This window comes from Phyllostomus discolor, chromosome 7 (genome assembly GCF_004126475.2).
Source record: "Phyllostomus discolor isolate MPI-MPIP mPhyDis1 chromosome 7, mPhyDis1.pri.v3, whole genome shotgun sequence".
Lineage (NCBI taxonomy): Eukaryota > Metazoa > Chordata > Mammalia > Chiroptera > Phyllostomidae > Phyllostomus > Phyllostomus discolor.
The window spans coordinates 91310100-91325494 of NC_040909.2; the positions used below are offsets into that span (position 1 = coordinate 91310100).

Consider the following 15395-nt stretch of genomic DNA (forward strand, 5'->3'; position numbering starts at 1 on the left):
CCTTAAGAGAAGTGAGCCCATGTCCTAGGGCCATGCATGCCTCCATGCCCACTATCATGCTTCTTCCATCAGGAGCCCACTGCAAAGCAGGCACTGTGGTGAACAAGGCAAAACCTCTACATAGATATTGTAAAATATTATTTAAAAAATTTAAAAAGACATAAATTAATAAGATATACTATCTCCTAGGCTTTGAATACTCAATATTTTAAAGTTCTTACTTTCCTCCCTAATTATCTGCAGTTTCATTGCAATGCCAATCAAAATACCAGAAATATTTTTATGGAAACTAGCAATCTAATTATAAAAATTATGTGGAAATTCAGAGTCAATTATACTTAAAAAATCTTAAAGACCATTAATTTTGAGAAAAACAAAACTGTAGGGTTTATACTACCAGATATCAAGATTTATTTTATTGAAATAATAAATACACCATTAATTGATGTAAGGCAAGACAAATAGAACAAAGAAACAGAAGAAAGTCAAAAAAAGATCCACATATTTTTTTAGAAAGGAAGGAAAGGATAGTTCTTTCAATAAATTCTGAGAGTAAATTGAATATCATTATAGAAAAAAAACCTCTGAGCCTTATTTTATGCTAAACCCAAAAGTCAATTCCATGGAAATTTAGGTGTAAATATGTAGAAGATAATGTAAGAGAAAAATTTTGTGATCTTAGAGGTATACCAGGATTTTTAAAATTTGTAGCAAAATATGTATGACATGAACTGTACACTTATTTTAATTTGTAGCAAAATATGTACACTTATTTTAAGTGTACAGTTCAGTGGCATTGAATACATTCACACTGCTGTGCAACCATCACCACTATGCATTTTCAGAACTCTTTTCATCTTGTGGAGCTAAAACTCTATGCCCATTAAACAATATTTTCCATTCCCCTTTTTCTCCCACCCTCACCCTTAGCAACCACTGTTCTATTTTCTGTCTCTATGAATTTGATTCTCTTAGGTCCCTCCTTGAAATGGAATTATACCATATTAGTCTTTTTGTGACTGGCTATTTCTCTTAGCACAATATCTTCAAGTTTCATCCGTGTTGTAGCATGTGTCAGAATTTCCTTTTTTAAAGGCTGGATAATATTCATTGTATGCATATGTTGCCTTTTGTTTATTCATTCATCCATCAATAGATTAATTGCATTAATCCATTAGTTCTATTAATCAATGGATTAATGTGATTTGGGTTGCTTCCACAGTTTGGCTACTGTGAATAATACTGGCATGAACCTTGGTGTATACATAGAGATTAAGATTTAAATAACCCAGGAAGTGAAAGACAAATACCATATTATCTCACCTATAAGTGGAACCTAATTAACAAAACAAACAAGCAAGCATAATATAACCAGAGACATTAAAATTAAGAACAAACCAACAATAACCAGAGGGGAGGTGGGAAGGGATAATGGAGGGGAAAGGGGAAAGGTGATCAAGGAACACGTATAAAGGACACATGGACAAAACCATAGGGGGGTAGGATCGAGGGTGGGAGGTGGGGATGGCTGGGGTGTGGAGTAGTGAGGGGAAATGGAGACAACTATATTTGAACATCAATAAAAAAAAGAAGAGAAAAAAAGAAAGAAAAAATATTTTAAATAGAAAACAAAAAAGTACTAAGCAAAAAGGAAAAAATATAAATATACAGTTTAAATATTGAAGATTTCCATTCTTCAAGACATCATTAAGAGGAAAAAGGCAAGTCACAAAGCGAGGAAAACTATTGTGAAATATGTACTGGCAAAGGACTTGTTTCCAGATGACATGCACAATGCTCACAAGTCAACAAGAAAAAGGCAGACAACCCAGTTTAAAATATAAGCATTATACTTGAATATATACTTTTTAAATGATTTTATTTATGTATTTAGTTTAGAGAGGGGAAGGGAGGGAGAATGAGAAACATCAATGTGTGTTTGCCTCTCAAGTGCCCCCTATTGGGGACACCTGGCCCACAATCCAAGCAAGTGGCCTGACTGGTAATTGAACAGGTGACCCTTTGGTTCACAGGTCAGCACTCAGTCCACTGAGGCATACCAGCCAGGGCTGAATATATACTTTATGAAAAAGGATATCTAAATAGCCAATAAACATGAAAAACATACCAACTGTATCGGGAAAATACAGTAAAAACCATAATGAGGTGTCATTTGCACAATCTTAAGGCTTAAGCTTAAAAAGAATCACAATGCCAAGTATTGATTAGTCTGTGGTATCCCTTGAACTCTCATCCCTGATCATTCAGAGAGTATTATACTGGGCTAAGTATTTAGGAAAATTGAGACTATTTACTAAAGCATTTATAACTCAGAAATCCCTTAACAGAATACACAAAAAGACATGTGAAAGAACATCTAAGCAGTATATCTGTAGTAGTGAAAACCTAGAAACAACTATTATGTATAAGTAGTTGATAAATACTTTGGAATAATATTCTGCAAGAAAATGAACAAAGTGTTTTTAAACCAAACAATATGGGTGAATCTCATAACATTGAATTAAATAAGCCTGGCAGAAAGAGAGCACACTGTGTTATTCTGGTAATGGTCCTAGACCTGGAAAAATTAAAGTGTTAAAAGTCAGGATAGTGGTTACCATTGAGGGAGGTAATGACTGGGGTGGGTGAAAGAGGGGTTTTGGGATGCTGTCAATGTTTTTTTATTTGTGTAATGTGTGCATTGACTGTGCTATGAATTTGTAATCTGTGAACTTTGTGTCTATTAAGAGTTTATTTAAAAACTTTGTATGTGTATATGTGTGTATATATATACACACATATACACACCCAAATACATTAAGTAGAAACAAAAGCTACTGAGAGGTGAACAACAGTGGTAGAAAGCAGACATTCTGGAGTCAGATTGGTCTCGCTGTTTGCTCGATGATTCATTAGATGTTAACTGTGGGCAAGTAATTTAATTCTGTATGTCTCAGTCTCTTCAACTGTAAAATAAGAAAATAAGGAAAAAAATACCGGGAGTAGAATTAAAATAAGTGCTATGATTACATTTTTAAAATCTTTTTTACTAGACTGTATGATTAAGGAAAGCAAGAATCACGTGACAGATTTGCATATTTTCCATAAGCCATAGTGTAGGACTTGGTGCAGGAAATAGTAAATGGTGATTTTTTTATAGTAGTAGTAATAATGATGTAGTAGTAATATATAACAACATAGTAATATGGTAACATATTACTATAATTACTAATAATGTACTAATAGCAATGCTTTTTTCTTTTCTAGAGACAGAAGATGTTCTAACAAGTCACTCAGTTGTTTTTTTTTTTATTGTACAGGTCGATATTTTTTCCATTGAGGCAGTGTCACTTGGAAAGTTGAAGAAAATTCTGATTGGTCCATGATGGCACAGGTCCAGGTAAGATTTGTTTTCTGGTAAGAGGCTTGTTCTGAAGATTTGTTAAAAGTAGCATAAAAGACAGGTGAAACAGAAAATGAATATACAGGTCATATAAAATTGAGATGACAAAATAATTTTCTTTTAAGAAATTAGAGTTAAATGAAGTATTGTCACATTAGGTTTAGTATATGACATAAAAAGAGCACTGCTACATTATTATGAAGAAATTTCCTTGAAATACAAAAACATTATTGTGTGCATATGTATTCAAAATTGCATCTACCATGGTTCCCTACCTATGTGTTTTGCCTGAGTCACTACCCCACATTCTTTATAAAACTAGTAACTTGGAAACCATCCTGGATTCTTCCTTTCACTCCTTATCTTCTATCCCTCTCACACCTGTTAAATAAGTCCAGTCAATTCTAATCGATTAAAATTTCCTTCACTATTTTTCTTATAACTATTAAATTCACGTTTGTTTGTCTCTAGAACCTGTATTCTTAATTGCTAAAATGCAACTACATATTTTAACTTATATCATAGTACCTAAAATAAAACATTTATTACATTTATTTCTATACTTTTCTCCTTTCTGCTATAGAGTTTTTTGAAGTCTAGTGTTACATATTATTCAACTTTACTCTCCCAGTGCCTAGGAAAACACACAATAGTATAGAATTTAATTAACAACCATTTATTATATGAATGGACTTAAATCAGTGAAATAATTTTGAGTAAATCTCTTTAAAAGAAATGAGGAGAGCTTAAAAATGGCCTTTGCAAGAAAGGAGAATGTGTATTTTAGATACAAGCCAAGGAGAAAGGAAGATAAAAAGGGAAGGTAACAATGTATAGAAAGAAAATAGACACATGATAAAATAAGTTGAGGGCCATATAGAGGAAATAATTAGAAAAAGGCAGAAATAAGAAACTGAATAGAGGAAAGAAGATATAATATGTTGTCTTTTATATAAGGTGTCACTGTAAAGTGGTATGACTTTTGCATTATTTTCATGAAGGATGGAAACTTATGTTGAGATTTATCCCAAGTCTCCCCTGGAAACAGTGGGTGGATTTGCAGCATAGCTGATGAGAATCTAGATTGCAGACTTTGGTATGGGTCAGAATAGAGCAGCTTGTAGAAATCTCTAGCTTAATCAGCCACTAATTTTTAAAAAAAAACATTTATTTTATCTTTTAAATTTATTTTTATTTTATTTTAATTGTTGTTCAAGTACAGTTTTCTGTCTTTTACTCCCATCCCAGCCCACCCCCACAGTCCTCCCCACCTCCCTCCCATTTCCATCCCACCCTAGTTTTTGTCCATGTGTCCTTTATACTTGTTCCTGTAAACCCTTCCCATTCTCCCCTGAAATTCCCTCCCCTCTCCCCTCTGATCACTGTTAGCCTGTTCTCTATTTCAGTGTCTTTGGTTATATTTTGCTTGTTTGTTTTGTTGTTTAGGTTCCTCTTAAAGGTGAGATCATATGGTATTTGTCTTTCACTGCCTGACTTATTTCGCTTAGCATAATGCTTTCCAGCTCCATCCATGCTGTTGCAAAGGGTAGGAGCTCCTTCTTTCTTTCTGCTGCACTCCATTGTGTAAATGTACCATAGTTTTTTGATCCATTCATTTACTGATGGGCACCTAGGTTGCTTCCAACACTTGGCTATTGTAAATTGTGCTTCTATGAACATTGAGGTGCATATATTCTTTTGGATTGGTGTTTCAGAATTCTTAGGATATAATCTTAGCAGTGGAATTGCTGGGTCAAAAGGCAGATCCATTTTTAGTTTTCTTAGAAAATTCCATACTGTTTTGAGACTCCTCTTGGTTGTGAGAGAAGGAAGCAGTATTAGAAGACCTTACCCCCAATACTGAAAGAGACAACGCTGAGGCACTGTGGCAACAGTGGCAACAGCGACTACAGGACAATCACAAGGGGCTCCTCAGGTCAAAGGTGGGCAAGTCAGGCATTTGTTTATTCAAAGCAGCAGGCTGGACATTTGAAGCATTAGGTGTTATTACCATGTTGGTTGATACAAAAAATAAAAATGACAGAAGAAAAAAGGAAAAAATATATGATTTTAAAAGTTTAAGGGACTAAAAGCAATAAACTAAAGACTGGTTTGTTTTGTTCAATGAAACACTAATTAGTAAAACCTGTGTAGGATAGAAAAGACGTCACCTAAACTTGCAAGCTTTTTGTTTCCCTTCCCATTTTTAAAGAGAGAAAATACAACATTCTTTTCTTACTTGAACAAAGTATAGCTGTGTGTATCTAACCTCAAATAGAATAAATAGAAAGCTTCAGCAAAGCCCTAAATTTGCAGCAAATTTTGTGATGCCTCAGAATGTTTAGAAATTATCTGAATACTATAAACAAAATAAACTCCTGGGCCCACACCTAGAGATTTAAATTCAGTAGGTATGGAATCATCATAAATATATGTTTTTGTTTTTTTCTCCTGAGCACCTGAGGGGATTCTGATTCCTGTAGTCCTCACATCGCTTGTTGAAAAGCACTGCTTTCTGATATAAGAATTTTTCATTGAGGATCTTTGCTGGAGCCTGGGCATTCAAATGTCAACAAGGCAGAACCTAGTGGGGGCAGACCCATAGGAAATAAGCTGGAGGTGGGAACTAGGTTTTGGCAGAATACTTAGGAATTTTGATGGGTTTCTCTAAGGAAAGTGGAAAGTAATTATTATTGCATCATTTTAACATTCTTTAACTAAACTATACTCTGTACATTCTGTATATTTTTCACTAAAAATTACCATAGTAGTCAGAATGATAGGCTTTCATTTTCAAAATTTGTTTATATAAAGTCTGATAATCCACCACCCAGTTTGAGCCTAGAATCTCACCAATACCAGGGCTTCTACTTCTATTTTCTGCCCCTATCCTCTCCCCTGAAGTAGCCATCCTGAATTTGGGGTTTGTCATTTCTTGACTTTTTGATTTTTAAAAAGCAAAGAGCTTTACTAATTATGCAGGCATCCTTGAGAATAATTTTGATCATTTTTTGTTTGTTTTATAAAAATTGAGGTGTGCTATATGAAATCTTTTCTAACTTGGTTTATTTTTCTACTCAAGATTATGTTTCTGTGATTTATTCATTTTCTTGTATGTTGCTACAAGCAATTTATTTCCATGTCTATGAAATATTCTATTACATAATGCCACATTATTAATATTCTATTTCTTGTTAGTAAATAGTTGTGTTCTCTTCAGTTTGACAGTTGCAAACTGAAATGAACATTCCTGTATATGTCTCTTAGCATATAGGAACAAGAGTTCCTCTAGGGTGGCAGTCTCCAAATGGAAGTGATTTTTGTCTCCTCCAAGGACATTTGGCAAATGTCTGAAGATTTTCCATTTTTCTATCACACTGGGTTGGGGGAGCTACCAGTAGCTAGTGGGTAGAGGCCTGGGTTGCTGCTAAACATTCTATAATGCACAAGACAGTTTCCACATTAAAGAATTGTTAAGCTAAACATCAATATTGAAGCTTCAAAAACCTGCATGCTGGATCAAGGAATATGATTGCATTCAGCTTTAGAAGATAAAGTACTTTTTTTCAAAAGTGACTGTACTGTTTTACTCTCACCTATAGTATTTAAGAATTTATATTGTATCATAATTCTCACAAACACCTGGTACACTTAATTTTTGCCTTCTCTACATGGGTATAAAATGGTATCCCACTGTGGTCTTAATTTGTATTTTCCTGATATCTAATAAGAGTGAGCCTTCTTTTATTTTTTAAAATTGTCTATTGAATTTCTTTTTCTGTGAAAGTACATGTTCTTGTCTATAATAATTAGGGGGAAGGTAAAGGTCATTGTTTAATTGTTGGTACTATTACAGATGTCCCTCATTTCTCCAATCTTAAAGCAAAGATCATTTGAAAGCAAGTGAGGTGGGAACTGCATCCACTACTTGTCATCTTGTTTCATTGCTGAGAAATTAGTCATATAGTTATGTATAGCTGCAAAGACACCTGGGAAATGTGGGCTTTAGCATTTCAGTGATTGAAAAAGGGGAGAGCAACTAGCAGTTACTACCACAATTATTTGTCCAGTTTGTGATATATTTTAATGAACTTAAGTTCTTAACTTTAATGTATTTAAATTTAATAATTGAGTATAGTTTCTAATGATCAGTGTACTTTGTACCTTAATTCTGCACTACTCCTAGGGTGTGTTCTATGAATAAATGTGTGTGTATGTGTGTGTGTGTATGTTTATGCATATGCACATATATACATATTTAGTCTTATCTTTAAGATTTAGATATTTACTGCATCTGGAGTTAAATTTATGCATGATATGAAGATGGAATCCGCTTTCATTTTTCTCTATGTGGGTAATCAGTTGTACCACCATTTATCACCTACTACATCTTTTCCTGAGTGCTCTACAATGTCATCTTTATCAGATCTAGACAGTTCTAGTTTTGCATGATTTTTGTATGCACAATTTTAGTTATAATTATTTAGTTAAATAACATGAGTCCCCTGACAACATGGTTCACATATCAGGTACCATGATCTATTCATTGTTGTTGCATAAAGTAAAAATTTCACTGATATTGTTTCAGTCCCCAAATCACTATATAAATAACAGATGCACATTCTGATCAGCAACCACTTTACTTCTTTCAAAGTTTGTTGGTGATGCGTTACTGCCCATGTGTTACACAGGTTCATGCACAGACAGCAAAGCCTGTCATCGTATTGACTCCTTGTCTCCAGGTGATAAACCCATGTGACATTTTATAAAATATGAGTATTTTGAAGATGAAAGCACAACAAATAAATAAAAAGTGACAATGCTGGAAGTGAAGTTCAAATCAAACAAAAGTGGAATAACAGCAGAAAAACATAGCAGTAGGAATGTTGACACTGCTACATTTGAAAGACTTCAGATAAGTAGCAGAGAAACAATGAAGGGAACTTGTGGCCATAAATGAAATAGTGGTTGTGACAGAAAGGATGAACATGTCACAGAGGAAGTGATGTTGGTAAATATTTACATTAAAGGAACTCTCAGAGGTATTGTATGACATTAAAAGTACAGAGGGTAAAATGTTGGAGGCTTATTGAAACTTGAAAGTAGTTTCACAATTTAGCATAAAAAAGATACTTTTCTTTAAGTTATAAAAAAGGCAAGACAAAGAAGGCAATCACCATCCACAATACTCTTGATAGACTTTTTTATTTACAAAGAAATAGACCTTTTAGGCCCTGGCTAGTGTAGCTCAGTGGACTGAGTGTGGGTCTGCAAACCAAAAGGTTGCTGGTTCTATTCCCAGTCAAGGTATGTGCCTGGGTTGCCATCTAGGTCCCCAGTATGGGGCATGCGAGAAGCAACCACACATTGATGCTTCTCTCCCTCTCTTTCTCCTTCCCTTATGTCTTCTCTAAAAATAAATCAATAGCCCTGGCTGGCATAGCTAAGTGGATTGAGCGCAGGCTGCGAACCAAAGCATCGTAGGTTCGATTCCCAGTCAGGGCACATGCCTGGGTTGCAGGCATTGGCCCCCAGCAACCGCACATTCATGTTTCTCTCTCTCTCTCTTTCTCCCTCCCTTCCCTCTCTAAAAATAAATAAATAAATAAATAAATAAATAACATCTTTAAAATAATAAAAAAAGAAATAGACCTTTTAATTCTCAATATTAGTCTTAAATTAGAGGGTACTAAATATTATTATTAATATTTTGTATTATACATTTTTAACTAGCAGATAGAGCATTTTTTATGTTTGGGCAAAAATGTTTCACAAAGAACAATCATAAATTTCTCCAATCATTATTAAGACTGGCAGATTTCAGTGTGCAGTCCTTTATGTGGTTCTGTACTATGGCACAGAGCAAGGACTGCCTGTACCACATTTGTATAAATGCATGGGTCAATTTGGAATCCTTTTTTCTGTTCCTTCAGTCAATTATCTATGCCAGTACCAATTCTGTATTGTTGTCATTAGTACACATTTATAATACATTTGGATAACCATTAGGATGACTCATTTACCTTACTCTGATCAGGAGTCCCTCTGATATTCTTGGGCTTCCTTCACTCATCCACATGTTACATTTCATCATCTGCTTGTCAATTTTCTTATAAAACCCCGTGGTTAATTTGATGTGATTACAATGAAGTTTTAGATTAGTTTGAGGAAAACTGATATCTCTATAATTTATTTGTATTCATGAATATGGTATGGCTTTCTGTTTATTTTTTTACTACCATTCCTTAAATTTAAATATTTTTCTACGAATTATACTATACCCACTTTTAGATATGCCAATACACTGTTAAGTTTTTATAATAATTCAACACTGTAATGTTCAGTGGATTATGCTTCTTAACTCTTACATTCTGGTCAACAGAAATATAATTGAGTTTTATATATTACAACACTTACCTAACATTTTCTCACCTCTTTTAGGTCTACTATTTTCTGAAACTTCTTTGGGTTTTTAATTTAAAAAGTCATATTATATGTAAATAAAGACAGTTTTATTTTCTCTTTTCTAACACATGACTTTTCATTTTCTTTACTCCTTTCCTTCTTTTATTTCTTTATTTAATCAGATTGACCAGATCAGTGCATTAATCAGCAGTAACTTCTAAGTTTTTTTTTGTTTTTTTTTTTTAAAGATTTTATTTATTTATTTCTAGAGAGGGAAGGGAGGGAGGGAGGGAGAGAGAGAGAGAGAGAGAGAGAGAGAAACATCAATGTGCGGTTGCTGGGGGTTATGGCCTGCAACCCAGGAATGTACCCTGGCTGGGAATCGAACCTGGGACACTTTGGTTCCCAGCCCGTGCTCAATCCACTGAGCTACGCCAGCCAGGGCTAACTTCTAAGTTTTTACCATTGAGAATGATTGATTTTGACTTTATATTTTGTTTAAACATATCAGTCTTCTATAAATAATGTACTGGAACACATTCATGTGAATTTACTTCTTTCTTCATTCTCAGCTTTTAAATCCTTTTTCCCTCACCAGAATTTAGTAGTGTGTGTCCCTAGTAGGGACTGTTGTTTTTCTCTTCTGCTTCTACTAATCTGAGTAATTAGGTTGTCACTTATACTTTCATTTCTCTACTGGTGTAATTTGGATGTGCATATTTTTGTTTTCAAATTGCCTGACAAGTGTGCTTAAAAAAGAACATTTGGAGGGTCTATGCATAAAATCACAATACTAGGATGTTTTATACTGAAGAGTCAAAGTGGTCTCCTTTGTCAATTTACACAGGTAATGGATGGTTTCTTGAAAGTATTATTGTCAAATATGAAGAGGAAGCTGGTGAACAAGAGGTACTGTTTCCATGCAACAGGTATGTATGTGATAACTTAATAACTCATTATGCAAAATTATGCTCCCCCTTGTCCAGTTCATTTCAGCTGTCATTAGCATACCTTCTGCCATTCATCATTACATGATTCCCTCATTTCAAACCAGAATCAAAGGCCTGGATATACAAAGATAAAAAGTACAGTGCCCCTGTCTTCAAGGATCTCCCACTTGATGATAAGAGGGAAGGATATGATATTAAATGAAGCCGAGAGCTCGTGTGCTCTGGGTTTAGCAGGTGTTTGGCATCATTGTCTGGTCATGTTGTACACTCTTTCAGACACATAGAGAAGCATATTGGTAGACTGAGTGGATTTTACTTACAATAATTTTCATTCTTAGAAATATCCTTTTGAATCTTAATAAGAAGTTGTATTTTGTGTGGACAAAATGAGTAACATTGCTCTGATCTGCCCTTTGTTTTCTTAATACATATCCATTTAAAATGCATGTGTATCATGGTAGTTATTGCCATTTTATAACACTTGAGCTCTGGGAAGAATCCTTATATCTCTTTTTTTTTTCAGGAAATCTTTTTTACTCATTAATAGGGAGTGAAAAGAGCAAGGATTAAAGTTTTTCAGAACTGGATTTGAAGTACAAAACCATCACTGACTAGTTCTGGGAGCCTGTTTATTCCTTTGTAAATGGCAATAAGAACACCTATTTTGCATCGTTGTTTGAGGATTTTACATAATATCCATAAAGTACCTGTGAACAAGTCTGTAGGAAGCTCCATGATGATAAGTGTTATTATAGTAAAAGCAATTTTATATTAAAGAAATGTTTAGATACAGTCATACACTCAAATGAAGTAGAAAAACTCACTTTTATTTCTCGATCATATTTCAAATATTTAGAACTCTCCAAATAATTAACCAACTTTTATTTTTAAAGATCTAGATCTGCACAGCACCATCCAATATAGTACCCACTAGCTACATATGACTAACAAATTTAAATTAATTAACATCAAATGAAATAAAAAATTCAGGTCCTAGGTTGAACTAACTACATTTCAAGTGCTCAATAGTCACAGATGTTTAGTGGTGACTATATTGGCCAGCATATATATAACATTTGGTTGCATATTAGTTACATAGATATTTTGGTATCATAAGAAGCTATGTTTAATGTTAAACAACATAGTTTTTTTGCTCTAATTATGATGATAATTATAGGAAAATATAAGGAGTAAATAAAATACTAGTATTTTTCTAAAAGTGTCACATTTAAAAAGTCAAGAATCATCCAGAGAAGAAGCAAATAATCATATTATCTTCAGAGCTAAACTTAATTTTACTGGCAATGCAAAGGAGTAGAAATTAAGATGAAAGTAACATTTGTGCAGGATCTGCCAACATTTTAGAATAATTAAAAACCTTGGAATTTGGATATTTAAGAAACAAAATGATACAAATGAAAATATTTAAATGTTTTGCTATATCATACTACATTGTATTAAGTACTACACACAGGCATATCATTACACTATTATTATTAACTGAAGTATAGCAATATTAATGGAGTCTCCCTTGCTCATTATTTCTGAAGGCCAAGGGTTACATGAAAAGGAAAATTTTCTTGCTCCCCTTGGTAGAAGAAGAAACCATAGCTAGCACTTAGTCTCATGCTTCATTTGACAGGTGAGAAAACTGAAACCTAAAGAGATTAAATGACATGCACAAATAATAAATGAGGCAGCCATGGAGCAAGGTCTCTTTGTCCCTTGGCCTTCTGGGGAATTTTAATTTAGTGTCTATCAATGTATTATTTCTATTATATGACAATAATTTTGTGAATTATCCTCTAAGGAAGAGATATCCACACAAATTACTGAGCTTGCTATGAAACTTAGTTGTCAGAAAATTCTACTGAGATTATGGAGAATTTAGAAGGCCCAGGTTTTACTAGTTTCCCCAGCATAACTTATCAGCCATTTAAAATCAAGTCCCCTTCTAATTATGAGAAGAGGTCTCTGAAAATGACATTTACAACTTCATTGTAGAGTAAAAAAAAAAACAACCTAGAGGGACCCATTATATTGTGGGGTCCCCTAAAGTTTACACACCTGTCTTCTGTGGCCTGGGAGACTTTAGAGGAATGTCCAAAGCTAGCACTGTTTGCACTCTTACCATAAAACGGGCTCCACCATGAAGCCTTAACTTCACACCTGAACTCCTCTGATTCTGACAGCAGACCCCGAAGGTGGGCTCTGTGATACTTCTATCTCACAGATAAGCACTGAGGCACACAGTGCTTACATTTCTTACCTTGGTATGATTGGTGCAGTCAGGATTCAGATCAAGGTGGCTCTGACTCTAGAACTGTGTCACTAGCCACGTATCTCTTAGACTCTTGAATAGGCCTATTCCAAATTGAGATGTGCTGTAGGGGTAAGACACATACCAGATTTCAAAAATATAGAGTAAAAAGAATGTAGTTGTCTTGGTTCATTCAGGCTGTTGTAATAAAATACCATAGATTAGGTATTTTGTCCCTTGACATTATGACAACAGAAATGTTTCCCACAGTTCCAGATTCCAGAGGCTGGAAGTCCAAGAGTAAGGTACAAGAGTTGTTGGTTGTCTTCTGGTGGTGACCCTTTTCTAAGCAGCAGACTGCTGACCTCTCACTGTGTCCTTACATAGCAAAAGGGGCAAAACATCTCTTTGGAGTCTTTTTTTTATAAAGGTTCGAATTCCATTCATGAGGGCTCCATTTTTACGACTTAAGCACATTTCCAAAGATTTCAACATTTAGATTTGAGGGGAGGGTCACACATATTCAGACCATTGCAGTATTATGTCTCAGTAATGGTCATTTTTTGAATTTATTAAAATAAAAATATTAAAATTAATTTAACCTTTCTACTTTTAGTTTTTTTTTTACATATGTGCTTTGTGTTATATTTCTCTGGAAGATTGCTATTCTGGAGTCTTCTTTTACCAACCAAATATACCTACCAGTCACATGAAAGGAGAGAAATAAAGACTTCCACTAAAGAAAGTCCAAATGATAAATTTTTACTAATTCTGAGATATATTAGAAAATTTTAATGTTGTCATAAGATATTTCTAAAAAACTGATATTTTAGGATGAATTAATGTAACAAGTATAGGACAATAGTTTGCTAAAGTTGCATTCCTAAAGATCACTTAATGTGGCTTGAAATCTTAACTGATTTTTAAATTCCTGAGATCCTCTTTAAAGGCCTCTTCAAATCCTTTCCATGTTTTATTTTCTGTCTTAAGTAATGTTTCTTCTTTAAATAATCTCTCATATTATCTTCCCTCTTTCCCTGACAGATGGCTGGATGAGTATCAAGATGACGGCAAGATCAAACGGGAACTGCTTACAGAAAGTAGCCACAGTTCAATAGGAGAGACTGGATCTATGGCCTTGTGAAAGGGCCAACCTGTGTCTCTTGCTATATTGTGACTTCAAAAAAACTATTGATCTGATTGTGATAGTGTGTTTTCTCTATCCTTGTACTAGAGCAAACCCCTGAGCAGGTTCACTCTGTGCTAGACACCATTATTGCTTTGAAGAACTTCAAAAGTTGGGAGAAGCACCAGGCAACAACTCACCAGGATCAGCCTGTATCTGAAGTGCACATATTGTTTCTTCATATTGTTTCTCCTCCTACTTATTCCTTCTCCTCCTTCTTCTCCTCCTCTTTCTCCTCTTCCTCTTCTACCTCTTTTGTTCCTCCTCCTCATCCTCCTTCTTCTCCTCCTTCTTCCTTCTTTCAGGGAATGACACCTAACAAGTGTACTGAAATGTTTAGGTATACTTTGTAGAAGGTAACTGAAGGGTGAAAAACACTTGATTATGGTAAAACATTTCTATACAAGATATGTTAATTTTAAAGTGGAAGTCTTATTCTTATATAAGGGAACCTCTCTTTTAGTATAGGTGGTAATATCAAGAAGAAAAGGAAAATAAGAAGCAATCACTTTGATTCAATTACATTCCTACTACATTTCGTGCTGGTTCTCGTTAACTTGGTCTTTTGGGAGTTGGGCACTGAGACTGCAGTGGACAGCAGCAGAGGGAACATGGATTGAGACAGATCTTCCATCATTACCCACTTCCCTCAATTAGCTTCAAATACTTGTCAACTTGATGCCACAGGTGGCTTCTTCCAATCATTTAAATTGGATAAAATTAAATAAAACCCACTTGCCAGCCTGGGACAAATCATGTGTGGCTTTGACATTAAAGACCTGTGTTGAATCTTGATCCAGACACTGTGAGGCATTTAACCCAATGGTTTGACTTCAGACACTGTATTCACACACAGAGTGACCCTTTACATATGTACTGCCTTCTTCCATCTGTTTTAGATATCCTCTGAAATCACATATTTGGTCCCAAATAGTCAAATTTTGCACACAATTTCACAGTTTTTGTCACATACTGGTACCACCTGTACCATTATATACTAAACACTTTTTCCTTTAAAATATCTTTAAATCAGGTTATTTGGGAGTGGAAGAATTTAGCCTCATTCCAAACCATATTCATAATGTCCAATAAGTCTCTGATTTATGTCATTACTTTTTTTTCTAAAACATTAGAATGAGTCTACATCTAACAAAAATTTTAGGCTTAGTCTACCTAAAATTATCTCACAGG

The 15395-nt window shown here is 34.4% G+C and overlaps 1 protein-coding gene across 1 annotated transcript in view; it reads left to right on the plus strand.

Moving 5' to 3' along the window:
- Positions 1-15183, plus strand: part of RP1 (RP1 axonemal microtubule associated) — a 310652-nt gene extending 295469 nt beyond the window's left edge. Inside the window, 4 exon segments of the mRNA XM_036031115.1 lie at positions 3321-3380; positions 3382-3400; positions 10656-10737; positions 14063-15183. Of these exon segments, the coding sequence (XP_035887008.1) occupies positions 3321-3380; positions 3382-3400; positions 10656-10737; positions 14063-14162 (261 nt within the window). The 3' untranslated portion in view covers positions 14163-15183.
- Positions 15184-15395: the final 212 nt, after the last annotated feature.